This window comes from Lissotriton helveticus, chromosome 7 (genome assembly GCF_964261635.1).
Source record: "Lissotriton helveticus chromosome 7, aLisHel1.1, whole genome shotgun sequence".
NCBI classification, from domain to species: domain Eukaryota; kingdom Metazoa; phylum Chordata; class Amphibia; order Caudata; family Salamandridae; genus Lissotriton; species Lissotriton helveticus.
Window position 1 is genome coordinate 108662752 of NC_136068.1, and position 17250 is coordinate 108680001.

Below are 17250 nucleotides of genomic sequence, written 5' to 3' on the forward strand. Positions count from 1 at the left end.
AAGGAATGGCAATTCTGGGTATTTCAGGTAGCAGTGAGGATACCAGGTTGAAAAGTACTAGCGCCTATATGGAGACACTGACTACAGTGCTGAGAAGAGCATAGATCTTCTCACTAGCATGTATACTGTTGTTGACTTCGATTGCCTTAATGGAAATTTGAATGCTTAAACATTGAATGTCTCAATGGCCATTACTCCAAACATGAAGGCATGTCTCTTTGAAGCCGATTTCATAACGGTGACCAAGCTGGCGCTCAACTGTCAACATGTCAGTGCTGAGGCTTGTCTCAACGTTGAACGGTACTTGGTTGAATGCTGGAGATAGCACAAATTGCCAAGCTCTTTGAAATGGCAGGATGGCCATTGAGGGACCAGTCTACATGGGCGTACAAAATAGCAAGTTGCATCAACCGAGAACTTGCACTGATCTCAACTATGAACAATTTCTGAATGGGGATCCCCAGACTAGCCTTATCCCTCTGCAGCCTGCACTGAGGTTTTATTGTTGGCTCTTACCTTTGACAGTGTTCACTGCTGTGTTCATGATTTGTCACCCTTATTTACAAATATGACCTGGACTGCAAGCTTGGCAACATCACTGGTTTGAATTTTATACTTGTTCTTATGAACATGCCACAATAAAGAAATGTCTATCACAACAGCTCTGCAGTAGACATACCTTGCAATAATTAGAAGATAAAAATGGATACACTAATTAACTGTCTTGAAACACAGGCTACTGAGTTACTCGCACAGCGAGTTGCACTTTTTTTTTACTAACTGCATTTACACCGGTTTGAATTACAGGTTTTTGCCATGATAGGGAAATGTAACCCCTGCACCAAAAGCAGTGACCGCTGATCAGATTTCATTTTCTTTTTTACTGAACGTTTTCCGTTAGTAACATGATGACATTGTGAAGATTTTAATTAATCATACAATAAACCCACAGATCACTCACTTGACTGCTGTTGCAGGGTAAAAATATGCCCAGAGGATCAAACCCTCATAAAATAGCAAATGTATCCCTTTGAAACATTCTCAGATGCAGTGAGCATAAGCTGGGGAAAAAGAAAGGAAGATGTGAGGCAAACTGCCAGTACAGGGCGATCTTGGATGCTGGCTAAATAAAGGAGTGCATCTTTTTCGACCTAATGGGCGGGTGACTGTCGGGAACCCTTTCCTTCATTTAGCTATACTGTAACACAAATATTCTAAGCTCACCATGCCAAGGTATTTCTGTTTTCAGCTAGGTGCTGCCATGTAGGTTTTTTCTTTTGTTTGAATTTGATATTCCAGAGAGACGAATTTGTTAAATGGTGACTTGCAATATACCATGGAGGGGACACGTACAGGTGGAATTTTTTAGAATTTTTAAAGTGTCTACCCCCAAAGAAAGTTAAGTTGAGAGGTGTTCCAGAGTTCACTCACATGCCGGCAGGAATACTACAGATATGACCATCAGTGAGGATTATACAATGCAGAAACATAGGGTATTTTAAAACTCTTAAGCTTTCGCTGAAACGCGTGTTCTGTTGCACCTTGAAACCACGTCAAGGCACTTTGGTGGTCTAAAAGAACAGCAACGGCGATTACAGAAAGTACCAGTAACTAAATATTATAAATGTCATCAAAAAAGAGATTACAAAAAATTTGAACTACAAAACTGATGAAAAACCCAAGCCATTGTTCTTTGTTCTAGGAGGTGCCGTTGGGTCACAGAAAGGTAGGCTTCCATTATTTTGAAGAATTCAAAAAGTGCACAGTTTATTCAACAAAAAATAAACATTTAGTAAATACATCATGTATCTGATGAAAAGGGTTAGTGATTTAGGACCAAAAGGTGGATGAAAGGGCCAAACTTAAGTTTTATTGTGGAACGACTTAGGTAGTACTGCTGCTATGCACAAGAGAGACAGTCATAACCAAACCAGTCTGCACCTAACGGGTCATTATGACGAGAGTCAATCAAGGTCTGCGGACATTCAAAGCCTCCATGGGGGCATGTTGAAAAGATGAAACCAAAATGCAGGTTAGCAAAGTTTGCTAAATAGGTAATGTTTATTAAGGCTTGTATTCTCCTAGAGGAAAGAACAGTTCATCCAACATCGAACATCGTCCAGGCCTGGTCACAGGCAACAACAGTCCAGAGACAGAATACGCTCTAAAGATACAAGTCTAAAAGAGAAGCTTAAACTTTGTTGATTTAGATCCAAGGTCCTTTTCTTGTTGAGTAAATAGTTTCAGAAGATTTTTTTCTAATATAGTAAAAGGTTCTCTACGATAAAACACGTGCAGACTTCCGTGGGTTACAGCCACAGGCAGGAGCACCAGATTTCCATGCGTCCAAGTTGTGCCCATCCTGCGTACGATCTCAGGAGGGCGGTATGTTCAGTTCCTTTTATCAGAGCAGCAATTTTGGCTTTTTACTCATCCAAAGGAGAGGGGAATTAAAACACACACCAATGATAGTTTAAGAAAGTACATTCAGTGGTATAATCCATCATACGTGTCTAGTTTCCTACATTAAAGCTCAACATTATATTCAAACAGGGAGGAGAAAGGATTTTAAGAAACACAAATATTTCATGAGTAATTCAGAACAGCATGGTTGACAGGACAGATAGCGAAAAGAACACATACATTTATGGTTCTAAAAAGCACCTGAAAGAATAAAAGCAGACAATTAACTTTCCTTCCTAAAATACGAAAATACCTGCAATAGTAACGCACCACACCACTTCACAATGAAATGTGCCGTCTTCAGAAAGAAGGAAGATTGGTTGCAGGGGACATCCTTAATGACTCCTGCACAAGGAGTAGGAGCTAGACGAGATGGGAGGTGGGTATAATTAGTGTAGAGTACGCAAGACGAAAGCCTCAAAAACATTTTTAAAAGAGGGATATGTCCCACTGTTATGGTTAGCTATTCGGCCATACCCATGTGTTAAAGTAGCAGCAACACATCCACCTGCCATCAGCATTTTAAGGCACTCCCAAGATGAAATAAGCATTTTCAGCTCCTTTATTCTAGCCTTACATACATGGGCACCTAATTACGGCACGACTGTCAGTGCCATTTTTAGTACGAAACTGCATTTGCATCAATACAGACCATCTGAGGTGGAAAAGCTTAATACAGATTTAACGACAGCACTTGAAAACGGAGATTTATTTATTTAAACACTTGATTGACGTGAAGGGGAATGAGTAAAGGATGTATTAGCCTACAATACACAGGTTTAGAAAATGTCTCCGAAATGGTGTGTGTGTCTATGTGAAGCGAGGAATCCAACAGAACACCAAGATCGTCCTTTGAAAGTTGGCTAAAATCCACACCACAACGTCATACTCCATGGAATCAGTAGACATTGCCTTTTGTGGTTTGAGTGGTGCGAAGATTAGGTCAACCAGAATGGTAACAAAGGAGGTCGTGCTGACCCGCTCAAAGAGAAGATTGCTCAATGCAACAGCCCAGAGATACTCTACAGAATCAGTGGTTCAAGTGTGGTGAAAGTGAGACCAATCAGAAGACTGATAACCAAAGTAGGTCATCGTAAACCTCTCATCTACTATACAGATGACAACGCCATACCACAGCAACTCTCCCTGGAATTACTGGACATGACATCTTGTGGTTAGAGTGTATTAAACAGGAGGTCAACAAGTAGGTTAACAAACAATGGAGGAAGCCGAACCTCTCTAGCGCATGGTGGGAACTCAATTGGTATCTAGAAGCAGAGCTGCTTAAGGTCGTTCCATGAAAAAAGGGAAGATTTGGGAGTATCTGGGAGACTTTAGTGCAAGTACTACAGTCAAAGGAAGAATTAACCAGAAGACAAATCTGAGATGGCAAAGTTCTCTCTTTTTAGCTTTAGTCTCAGCCTTTGAAGGACTCAAGCTCTCAAAGACCATCCATGTGAGCCAGGTGCTTATTCATATTGAAAAATCCTTTATGTTCAATGGCCTCGTGCTATGTAACATTAGCTAAGGGCTATGCAGTAGAACCATAGACTTCTATTTTCAGGATTCCCTATGCCCTCTTGTATTCTACACAGAGAGATGTTACCATGGGTGCACGCTCTCACCTGTCTATATCTGTAACCAGAGACTTTGGATAGCGGAAACTGAAAGCATAAGTAATACATATAGATTTTCACCTTAGGAGTGCCATCCTTCAACACAGGTAGCAAATCAAAGCTTTGCAAAAAAAAGAAATGCCCAAATTCAAGCAATTTGTCTGTAAAGGATTACATCTTGAAAAAGGTGCACTTCACCTTGTGGGAAGTGTATTCAAATTCACACCTTGATGTGCTCGCTAACTTATCAGAGGATGGGTTAGAATTTTTCAAAATTCCATAAAGTGGAATATCTAAGAAAGGGGTCTGAGAACTGACAATGAAATGTGAAAAATACTCAGCCGGCGCCTGTTATTGCTAAATGTGAGACCCCACAATGGGTTGGTGTAGACCTTTTTACCAACTCCAGGGTTGGAAAGGCCCCTATTATCCAGTTCTATAGCAAATGCTGGGCCATGTGGCGGAGTGTGTACAATGTTTTGCCAGACCCTGGCACATCTGGGGCCCTAATTCTACCCTTTGGGAAAATATGAGCATCTGATATCCTGGGCCTGATGCTTAAATTCCTGCTGGACCCAGGACTGAGAGTGGCCCTGTATTAACAGCTCTGTAGCCAGTCCTCGACTAGTGACACAGTGGACGTCATCCTCATCTAAATATGAGAGCACAAGATCAGGAGGGTCCTAGTGTAGAGCTCTGTACTCTACCCATTCCGTACCAAGTCATAAACTGAGGAGAGCCCTGGTATAAACCTCTGTACCAAGGCTTGGGCTGGGGATGTCCTGGGCCTGGTGTTCAGCTTAGTAACAGATCATGGGTGAAGAAAGGCACTAGTGTAAATATCAGCCCATGGGCTGGTGCCACCGCCAGCCTGGAGTCCTGCTATGTGCCACATGCTGGGCTCTAGAGAGGCGTGATGTAAAAAAGTACTGGGCAATCGAAGTCCTGGGCCTTGTGTCCAGCTTGGTAGGACCAAGCTAAGAATTGGATTCTGAGCTAAGGGCGACACTGATGTAATGTTTTGTACCAGATACTGGGCTAATGATGCCCTGGTGTAAAGCTTGGTACCAGACTCTGGGCTAGTTGTGTCCTTGGCCTCACGTTCAGCTTAATATCACATTCTGGGCTATAGAGGGCACTTGTGTAAAGCACTGCACATTATTCTGGGAAAGTGATACCTTCACACTGGCTCCCAGCTCCGTGTCAATCCCTGGGATGAGGAAAGCAGTGGTGTAAAGCTCTGTATCCAATACTGGAAGTGATGCCTGGGGCCTAGTGTCCAACTCAGCATCTGATCCTGAACTAAAGCAGACCCTGGGATAAAGCTCTTTCCATGTTCCCAGTGGGCGATGCTCTTGGTCTTAGGCTTTGTGGAAGTCTCCGGTTTAGGCACACTAATGCCTTCCAATCACAGGCAAAATTAATAATTAAAAAAAAGAAAAGAAATGGAACACTCCATTCATCTCTGTGTGAGAGGACGTCATCAACCCCTTTTCATATACTTCCAGAACACGTGCAAGAACACTGTGAGGAACACTGGAACTGGGACACTTCAGAGCAATACATGAGCACAGAAAACAGCCAAAAATCTGAACAGGTACAAATTCATGCAGATAATAAAATCAGAGGATGACAAGTGGTGCAAAACGTACAAAATAATTCAAACTTGATTTTTGAAGTACAGTACACTAAAATAACTGGATTGTGAAAGGAAAACATACAAGAAAGTGCGCAATACATCTGCTGTGCAGTATTGTGGGAGAAAGGAAAGATGTACGTCGACAGGATAAAAACATTGCTTTCAAATATAAACAATTATCTTTGGGAAATAAGTAATGGTAATACTTCTTGTCAAAGTTCACATAATTTTGACACAGCCTCTTAATGATTTTGCCATAGAACGGTAGTGCTTGTACTCATGGTGTTCCAATGGAGGCATCTAGGCTGCAAATTTGCTGTCGACCCCTGCCTATTGTCCTCTTGTCAGGACACTGGGATACTTTTAACTAAACCAAAAGGATGCAGTACTAGACTATGATCACGCGCCACGCCCTGTCATTGAGATGAAGGAAGACATGGATGGAAATGTAGCAGCAGAATTGTAGTGGAATTTTTTAAACAGGAAATAGAGAAGGGGGTGGATGGGAAAAGGAAAAGCTGCAGAAGACCCGAGTACAATGGGTAAAAAAAGGAAAATTGGCAGGAATAACATCCAATGTAGGAAGGGAAAAGAGGAGAAGTTGCAGGAAATACGAGTGAGCAATTTATGCCTCGAACTGAAGAAAAATTCATAGTGAAAGACAAAGACCGAAGGAAAACACGGGAAGAAGAGAAGAGTATGCTGGGAACGTGACGAAAGAGAAAAAGTAGAATGCACAGGCATATGAAATGAACTGCAGAGGGTAGGTAGGCAAAACACTAACTGGTGGGGAAAATGCAGTCAGAAAAAAAGAAAAACAGGCAGGCATAAAACTTAAGCTGCAGGAAAAGCAAGCAAGCAACAAAACTCACAGCAAGAAAAGAATGGCAGAGGTAAACAAGAGCATACTGAGAATGGGGGGGGGAAAAGCAGAAGGGAACAAACGCATACTAAATACAAAAGGAAAAGCAGAGGGAAAGGTAAAAATTGCAAAAAGGAAAAAGAAAACCAGGGAATAAACTGTAGAAGGGCAGACAGGGAAGACCGGGACTTGGCAGGGAGGGCACAACTAGAAAGAGAAGGGGGAAGTTGACTCTCTGGGAAAGAGGCAGGAGCAACTGAAGGGAACGTGTTGGCAAACAATTGACAGCACAACTGAGAGTAATGTAAATGAATAGTAAGAGTAATAATTTGAGGGGAAACGTCAGGGCAAAGGCACATGCCAGAGTGAGAAAGGGGCGATACATGCAGAACAGCCAAGAGAAAACGTTGAAGGCAACTCAGTCACTAGAACATCACTCACTGGCCCTAATATCGAACGATGTGAGCGGGGTGGGCAAGCAAGTGCTGTTTCATCGAGGTTGGGTCAAGAGAGGTTTTGCATCACATTCATCTTTTTCTCACCAGATATTCTTAACACCCAGTCCATGATCTCATACTTTACATAAGCACATTTCAGAAGGTAACACTGAACCAGCCATAAGCAATGGTTCTGCTCACCGTCCTCATTAGAATGATTCTCGAGTACCAGACTCGGTAGAAGAGCTGAAACTGGTCCTCCATTATCTGGCACCGAAGAGGTCTGTAGCCTCTATGGAATAGAAGACAACCCAAGCAGACGACGCCCAACATCAGAGTTAGCCACTAAACCATAGACTAAAGTCCCTTGTAGGCGGGGTTGGGCAGATGCACAACTGTGGAGCGAGTGCACACAGGCAGACAAACACACATGCAGCTGGGATCAAAATCAAAAGACAAACATTTGCGGTGTACGTTGCGACTTCCTTTCCCCCTGCTGGGACGTTACGTTGGCGCGAGAGTTTACAAGTCTCCTGAGGCCAGAAAGCAGCATCAGCTTCTTTTTAGTTATTCCTTTTTTGTATGTTTTTTTTTTAGTTCATTTGTTTTCTTCCCCACAGTTGAAATTGGGATCAGTTCCGATTAAAAAACAGTTTTTAAGGGCTATTCTTAGGGTTTGCTTCGGGTCTGGCGTTCCTGCAAAAGAAAACAATATATTTCGTTAAGTAACAGCTTTTAAAGAATAACTATTCACCCCTGAATGTGAAGGTGACGATATGGTAGTTACAGAAAATCAAAACAGCACATCAAACGACAAACAGCATTGTAAGCTTCCTTACAAAATGAGCAGGTGCAATGGAGGCAATTGAAGTGTATCCATTACTGATAAAACACAAATAGTACAATGCAAGCAGCAATGCAGGTTTTGCTCGCACATACATAGTACGTGGGCAGCAGCCCTTCTGGCCTCGAGAAAACAGGCAGGCAGTTGGGTTGCAAGCACCACTGACACACAAGAGACAGTAGCAGTGCAAGTTTGCCTCACACATAATAGGCATTAGTGCTGCAAGCTTCCTTCGCACATACAGAACCAGAAGAGCAGACATTGATTTGTAAAGTACTGAAAATCCTCTTGTAATTAACAGGTGGAGTTTCTTTTCAATCGAATTGCTTTGGCCGAGAAAGAAGAGTATGTAATGGCAACATTCAGATAGGCATGTGGAAGGATGGAAGATATAATAAAAACTGGATCATGCCTGAACAATCACATTTCTAAAGCAGAAAAATGCTCTGCATGCTGTTATTAGACAGAAGGTTATCATAGCAAGAGTAACTTTCATAGTAGACCTTGCAGGATATTATGGGTACAACTGGTGCTTTTCCAAGATGGCTATAACATTCCTCGTTGGATAGGTTTTGTAAAGTTACCTGGAAAAGTCTGACAAAATCAGTGTACAGAAAAAGACTTCTAGATCTGTAAGTCTCAGGCAAAGCAAACATATGCAAGCTAAATGACCAACAAATGTAAAAAGAAAAAACCTAAGCAACTTGGTTATACTGAATGAGAGAGATAAAAAGACACTCCATTCAGATGGCAAAAAGCAAGAACTAAGCTATTTTTTCCAAGGTCATGTAAGCTACCGGGGGATATTCACCCTTTTCTCTTTGTAGAGCAGACAAAACCTTGATGCACTTTGGCGATACCATACCAAAGCAGCCAAATATATGGACTTGGGTAGAAGGAGCAAAGGGACTCTGCTTTACTCGCTTATGTGGACAAGGCAGATTCTGCCAAGTCAGGTCTACCTTCATGGTCTTTACATCAGCAAGATGGCATGCAACAATGGCTGTCGTTCAGTTCTAGATTACAGAGTTGTGCATTTTTGTAAACTCCAAGGCATGGCAATTCGTTTTTGTGAATTAGCACTCCCTTGACATTTAGCACTTCTAGCGAGTCATGACCGTGGGCTTGGAAGGGCAAATATCTCACTGCGATCGATTACAGGGTTAATCAAGAGAAATGCACAACATTTACATCAAATTGCACCTCAATTGTCAGGTCCTCCGTCTAATCCAACTAAGAGGGAAGTTCCATTTGAAGTGTCATTATTTACCCAGAACATATTAGCAGAATTAGTCTAGTGTGCTTTAAAGTGCGCCGCAGCCTACAAGGCATGAGCCAATTCTTTATCAGAAGAGGTTCAGGAAGCCATATCTGAACTGGGGTCAATTAATGGCGGACTTAAATCGTGTAATTCAGTGTAGCCTAATCAGGCAGAATGACTCGAGAATTCAGCAAGATTATGGTTAATTACATGAGAAGATTAATTCTGCGTTTAACGCTATTTTATAGCGCAAAAATGACTTCTCGTTCAAAATGGACGAAAGGATGCATTTTGCACTAAGAGCGCAAAATGCAATAGAACACAATTAGCGAGCAGCTGCTTGCAAAACATGCACACAAGCAGGCATAATCGCATAATTATCAGCAATTTCGCGTCAAAGAGTAATGGAGAATTACTGAAATTACTCTGGTGTCATTTAAATTACGCGCAGGTCTAGTGTTAAGGACTGCAATGTAGAAGACAAGACAGTGGCTGTTTCATAGTTTGGCTTTTGGTTGAGCTAAAGAATGAAACCGGTTATGGAAAGGATCTTCAACCGTCTCAGACGGCACATGGTCAAACAGTCATGATTTTTTTTTTTATTTATTTACACATGAATCCTTGAGTAAGAGAGAAGGTGCTTTCACTGAGCTTTTGTTAGCAAGCATTTGCAAAACAATAGGCCTCTTATTTAGTAGAGTTTGCGCTATTTGCTTTGTAAATGACAATGCATTTTATGTGTGGTTTTTAAAAAAGAGAAATAAAAGGCATTGTTCCTCTCGCAAATGTGAGACCTATTGCATTGCAAATGTGTGCTATTAATATAGAAAAAAGCGTTATGTGAGAGTCAATAAACAGGCAGGACAACGATATTTGAGAAAATGTTGCTCGGTAGGCTGTAATTCAGCGTCTTAGTACCAACACATGTAACGGGGGGTGTCACCATGGGAGGTTGCAAAATGAGACAAGGCGGTACTAAGGAGGGGGCTACTAAGCCTTTTGATCAATGAACAGCCACAGTTCACAGTGGACAATGATAAGCCACTGAAAAATGTAGGCGGGGCTTCAAGTCCCTATCCCAATACAGCATGCCTCGCAGAGCAGCATATGCGCTGCCCAGGTTCAACCTAAAAATAAAACTCTGGACCTCAAAGTTATGAAATTAACAACTCTTTCAGTGAAAGTAGGCACTCAATCTTAAGTCCACTGAAGGGCCGCAGCAACATGGAAAGAACGCAATAGGAGTTTTGAAAATGGGAACTATCACTTTAATGGAGACTCCAGTACTCTGGATACTTACGCACTTGTTTTAACCACTGGCTGTGGATTGTCTGCGCTGGCATGCAGTAACAGAAATAGCTTATATAAATACTCATACGAAAAATATATTTGTAGCCCTCCACGCATCTGTGACATTATGAGCTTAAGAACACAACTGCTTACTATCTGTCGCTATCCACTACATCCAATTCCTGCACAGAGTTTAGTAGATTGCTTGCTGGATATGAATTTGAACAGCAAAGATAGAGTAAGGTAATCTCTCCTTACTTTTCTTGCGCTCAGGTCTTACCAATTGGTTGTGAACCTAATTTCACAGCTCAATTTGCAAAGTTTTATACGTTTCCATTTTTGTGTGTGAAAACAATGCGTTTTGCAATATTGTATGCAACACAGTCTTATTTAACACAAACTAATGGTTCGGCATTCATATACTTCGCAGTGCACATCTACTTTGTAATGCCACTGCACAAACCCCTGCAAAAGGTACATTTGTAGAGAAAAATTCTGCACACACATTCTTGCTTAACTAGTTTTAACTGAAAATTCTATAACTAGGCATGAAATATTACTTTGCAATTTAGAAAAAAGCTTTGCTCAGGCAAAGGAAAGCGTAAAAGAGGAAACTTAGCAAACTTCTCGAAGGGCAAAAATTGAGAACTTCGCTAAACTTGCCAGCAATATAAATAATCATTGGCAAAGCCAAAAATATCTCACCTTACATACCTCTACATGAATGGAAGAAAAAAGTGCAATGAGGCAGCCACAGTTGATGGATGTGTCATTCTGCAGGAGCATGCATGTGTTATTACATATTGACGTGCATGCTTCACCACGCATGTATGCACCTACAAAATGACACGTGACAATTTCTATTTTTTTGTTTTACTTTACCCATATAAGACTGACAAAGCCACTTTGATCAGTAAATAAAGAATAAATGACCTTTAAAATGCACAAAAGTACTTTTCTTGAGGAGGGCAGTCTGACAGTGAATGGCAGCTGCAGCGCCATCAACCCCAAAAAAGCCTTTACAAAATGTGTCTGCTAGGCGAGGTGCAGCGAAGCAACACAGCTGAAGGTGGGGTGGAAGCAAATAGGTGATGGAAGGATTAAAATAAATGGAACAGGGTGAGAAGTAGGAGAAAAAAACAGCAAGAGACAGCACCATGGAGTGAGGAGGGGAAGCACACAGGGGAGAGAACTAGAAAACGCACAGGCTATCAAGGAGTACGTGACAAAAGAAAAAGTAGTTCCCTAAAAGTGAGCAGTGGAAGGGTCCCATCAGCCAATTAAAAATGGATGGTAAAAAGACTATGCACTTCTGGGGAACGTAGTGCATGAGTGGGACAAACAGCTATCAACTACGAAACAAGCAACTAACAAAAAAAAAAGCAACTGAAGAATTCTCTCTCAATAATTATTCTAAGTATGGATGTCCATGTTACAAAGGACAGAAACATTTTGTGTATTAGAAAGGCAAAAAGTAAATGCCGATCACACATAGAATCCTTCATAGGAGGATGAGGATGGAGGAGAATAACGAAATTAAATTTTGCTTACTTTTTCAATAACGGTTGAGATTTTCTTTTGTAGATTTTCCCTACCACAGATCAAAACTTACATATGTACACTTTATTCCTTGAACAATGCACAATAGGTTTAGAACCTAAGGGAAAATTCTTCCTTAAGCCCAATAGTGTAATGCAAATATATTTTACTGCATTCATGTAGAAATCTTTCTAGCTGCAACCAGGATGGATGAACTTATCAGATACGCTTTTCACTATCAAAGTGAACTGTCGGGAGAGTGGGAACAGAAATGTGCTTGTTTGTATCAAAAGTTAACAGAGAAACATGTAAAATCAGTTATTATAGATTAAATTCCCAGGACTCAACGTCACTCACTGCCTGCATGCAGGATCACAGAAAATTTTAAATCTAGAGAGAAATACAAGCAATAAAAAAAAAGTCTAGGAAACCACAAAATGTTCTTTTAACTGTACGGTTACTGTAAATGTACAAAATCGATTCTAACAAAATACAATGAATACATTGTATAAAATACGAGGCAGCACTGCGTTTTTGTTTACACCATTCATTTCTATTGAAAACAGAATGAAAAGGTATCGCTACCCAATGTGTGCAAACTACATACATAAGGAAAACTGTGCTGCTACAAACAAGAACCTACACAGTCTCAGCACAGTTACACCCTTGTTAAGTTCCATAGTCCACTCATAATCCTCAATTCAGGATGAGGGAGGACTGTTTAGAAGTTCAATGAAGATACCTATGACAGAAGGAAAATATTACTTCCAGTAAATACTTGTTTGAAACTTGTTCTTTATGGTTTGCATGCTGTGCACGTAAACATTTTCTAGCGCAAACTTACCTCTTCTTTGCACCAATGGAGTAACAGACATACTAGTCATAGATATTGTTAAATTGCGTTTAGTCAATTTGACATTCGATTTAACACTGTTAAACAGCGGTTGCTTTTTGCTGCGTGAGAAAGTCTCCATGAGGAAGTCGTCCTTCCCCTGCACGACCTGCATCTTAACTTCATGGTGGAAGACAGCTCGATATATTACTGCATGAGAAGCTGAAGTCTATTCGGAAGAGGATGTCCTAATAGGAAATACATCCACCCTTTATCTTGGGACAATAAAGCTGGTAATTATTATGACAACCTCTACTATATTGGGTTACACTATGGTACACTCACGAACTGGTAATATACAGAGACTGTGTAAAAGATCTGCTAGGCCTGGATAGGGACCAGAGTACCCCATGGCTGAAGAACATTAAAGAAACATCAAATAGAATAGGCCTGGACGAACTATGGACTTTCCCTGAATCGATTGTCAAAGGAGATGCACAAAGGGTTAAACCGCTATATGGCGAGGCAGTCCTGTTGCAAACGTGGGAAGTCTATCAGGACAGTAGCTTAACAGGCCAGTTTTTTAACCAAAAGTGTGCACCAAGGTTTGATATAGGACCAGAATGTTTCAATTCCAGTCCAAATGCCTATATGTTCAATTTAGATGTGGGCTACTCCCTTTAAGAGTCCATACTTCGAAATGTGTTAACGTACCGTCCAATTCCAAAATGTGTCCAACTTGTCCTTCATATAGGAATGCGTGCAAGAAATGGTTGCTAGCTGAATGCAAACTTATGGGAGTGAGACACCATTGGGAAGCTGCAAGACTTTTAAAGAGTGATAGAGAACATTTAGCCTTTGCGATCTTATCGGTATCTTTATAGTGCCTGGAACCAAAGGAAGAAGGCCTTAGTCGACTATGAAACAAGATAGCTAAATTGATAGAGAAAGCTCCAGCAGGATACCTAGCGTTCCACTTCATTTTATCTTTTTAAGTCATTGATTAAAACAAATGATTATGAATTGTTCATATTCATATGATTCTTTTTAGATTGCTATTTGCATGTCTCCTTATGTAACCACATGAATTTTTCTTAGATTGCTATTTGCACTAGAGGACATGAGCTCATTACAGGGACAGATCGCAATTGCTCGATCACGTTAGTGCTTAGCAGCTACGAGCAAGCAGTTAGGTCAATGGGGAAAGCAGTTGGATTCTTAGTTTAGCACTTTATAGTAATTACTAAATTGCACCTAAACTGACTCATGCTTGGCCTAAAATTCTGTGCACACTCCAACGCCTCAAAATTCGCTTTCTAGAAAGTTTTATAGAGTGGTGACCGAAATTAGGATGTATTGTACTTTGCATATTTAACAAATGTATTCATGAGTGTTGTTTTATTGGCTGATGCGTTTTATGGGCTGTGCCCGAAATAAACATTTATATATAGTATGACCATTGTTTTCTTCTGCCTACTTGTAATACACTCCTTGTTGTTCCTGTGACTCACAGTTAGCATGCACTGGGGAAGGAGATAGTGGATGTAACACTCACCCTACAGGAAAGTTGCACATTTGGAGTTACCGTCTTCAGTGTAGGAACATTTCTAGTATATGAGGAAATGGTGTTCTTAAATATTAGCTCAGAAACTCTTGTTTTTAAAGCACTTACGTGGACAAAGAAATGTATATTGTGGCTGTGCCAAAACATGGACCATGTCAGGATCCCCGTCTATGGGTTAGTTGAGATCACTGAGCTACAAAACAATGTCCTGCTCCCTGGGGCACCAACGCCGACAGTATGATGGAGTGTGCTGCATTATTTTCAAATAATATTCCCATGATTTTCAAATAGGAGTCTATTTTCAGTATAAGGCTTATTGACGGGCTTATGGTCTTCAATTTGATACTGGTCCTGGTTTCAGTGTGATACTCTTGTTCAGGGCCAGCCTCCTTGTGGATGGTCTGCAGTATGATTCCGCATTCAAATTTGAAAATGACTCAAAGCTGAAGGTACTGATAAGGTACTCCGTGATGGGGTGAGGAGGTATGCAGAATTTCAAGTACGATGTAATTATCCTGGTGAAATAGGGTAACCCCTTTCATCAGGAAGGAAGCCTTAATCTGAAGAACCAATACGTACAGGGCTAAAAAAAAAAAAAAGGTAAAAGGTGGATAAGCAGACAAAGTCTGCTGCTCACTAACATGCTGAGCAGAGGAAATGGCAATCAAGAACACACTCCAAGTAAACAGCCACAAAGGACAATTGTATTGGCTCATAGGCCAAACCTATCAGGAAGGTGAGCTGTGTGTGAAGGTTCCATGGAGCACAATAGAATTGAGAGAGAAAGGGAAAACAAACTGACCAACTGCTTCCGAAAATGCATTTGGAGACCTGGACTCCACCAGCTGATCGGCAAACAAAGAAAGCTGAAAGAGCTGGCCGATACCCTCCAACAGTTCCCACAGCAAAGCTTTGCTAGGCCCAAAAAAAAAAAAAACGCAAAGTTCAACATCTTCAGTAAACTTTTTTTTATTAAGGAAATTTCTAAAGTGCCTGGTTACGCGCACCGGCGTGTCCCCGCGCTATGATGAGAGATAGTGAGGAGGCCTAACTAGAGCTACTGCACAAGCGTTGAGCGGAACAAATAGGTTTTAAGAGCTCTTCGGAACTTAGCCTCTGAAGGTTCCAGACGCAGCTCCAGCGGGAGCTTGTTCCAACTCTTGGCTGCAAGGTGTCTAAATGATCTGCCGCCCATGCGTGCCTTGTTAATTTTGGGGACAACTACCAACCCAACACCAGTGGATCTAAGTATCTGCTTTGGTCTGTAGGGTGTAATAAGGCTCAGTAAGGAACTAGGCGCCTTGCCCCCAATAATGCGGGGGCATGTGCATAGTGCCTTAAATGCAATCCTCTCCCTGACAGGAAGCCAGTGGAGAGCCGCCAAGGCAGCTTTGGAGGCTGCTCTTCTAGGGAGCATCAGCACCAGCCGGGCTGCGGCATTCTGTAACACCTGAAGGCGGTTCAGACTTTTGACCGTAGCCCCCAGATAGAGAAGGTTAGCATAGTCTAGTCGCGAGGTTACAAGGGTGTGCATCAGCGTCCGCCTAGCACCGACAGGGAGCAAGTCCAAGATCTTCCGCAGGTTTTTAAGGACGCCAACACACATCCCAACCACACGACCAATCTGGGGAGTGAATGAAAGATCTGAGTCAAACATTACCCCGAGATTTTTTGCCTGCTGACAAGGCACAGGAGTAATGCCAAGGCATGCTGGCCACCACGCCGAGGACCATACAGACGGGCCACCCCCCACCACGAGCACCTCAGTTTTGGCACCATTCAGCTTCAGGCAGTTGTTAGACATCCAGGAGGCAAGCTCCTGCATGCAGGCACTGAAGCTAGATGCCGCAACCTCAGGCGCCCGTGACAGCGAGATGACCAGCTGCGTGTCATTGGCGTATGACAATTTGCATGCAGTGGCTCTCCACAATATTTGCTACGGGGGACACATATAGGTTAAACAGGGTTGGACTCAGGGCCGAGCCCTGTGGCACTCCTTGATCCAAATTGATCATACGAGAGTAATACTCTCCCTGTCTAACCAGGAAGCCCCTATTGGACAGAAAAGACTGAATCCACTTCAGCGCTGTCCCTATAACTCCTCCCTTGTTCAGACACTGTAGCAAGGTGAAATGTGCTACAATGTTGAACGCAGCGCTCAAGTCAAGTAAGATGAGGGCCATCGTCTGCCCTTCATCTACCCCTTGCCTGATGGTTTCAGTGGCCATAAGCAGCGCCGACTCAGTAGAGTGGTGAGGTCGAAAGCCAAACTGAGTTGGATGAAGCAGGCTGGCCTTCTCCACATGGGCCATCAACTGAAGATTGGCCACCTTCTCTGCCACTTTGGCCAGGTAGGGTAGAAGAGAGATAGGGCGAAGATTGTCCAATCTTTCCCAGCTTATATTTAACTTTTTTTGAAGCGGGAGTACCACTGCTTGCTTCCATCTATGAGGTACGGTATGAGTCCTGAACGATGGATCAAGGACATCCCTAATATAGGGCTCCAGGATCTCAATACTCCCCACGAGCAGTTTAGGCGAAGCCGGGTCGCGAGGGGAACCTGACTTGGAGCAGCATATCTGCAGCAGGCTTTCTGGGGGAGGAGTGAAAAAGTTCTCCAGCCTAAAATACGTTGTACAAAAGACAGAGCCACCCAATTATCCCTCGAGGACTGGGTATGATAATGACCAATCTACACAAATGTCCCCTAAGGAATTATTTCTCAATTCTTTTCAAATCGATGAAATTTCTGTTTCGAGCACGTTCAACTATTGTGGACACCAGCTCTGAATTCTCTGGACATTGATGTCCATTTGACTAACATATACTTCCGGCTGGAAGTATTAGGAATGTGCAACAGTTTTTCGTCCTGAGGATGGTCCAGGGGAATGTTTTCACCAATA

At 42.1% G+C, this 17250-nt stretch overlaps 1 protein-coding gene across 2 annotated transcripts in view; it reads right to left on the bottom strand.

The window, feature by feature from the left end:
* Positions 1 to 1848: 1848 nt before the first annotated feature.
* Positions 1849 to 17250, bottom strand: part of YTHDF1 (YTH N6-methyladenosine RNA binding protein F1) — a 110764-nt gene continuing 95362 nt past the window's right edge. For both annotated transcript variants that reach the window (XM_078651633.1, XM_078651632.1), the window contains exon 5: positions 1849 to 7713. In XM_078651633.1, the coding sequence (XP_078507759.1) occupies positions 7687 to 7713 (27 nt within the window). In that variant the 3' untranslated portion in view covers positions 1849 to 7686. The remainder of the gene's footprint in view (positions 7714 to 17250) is intronic.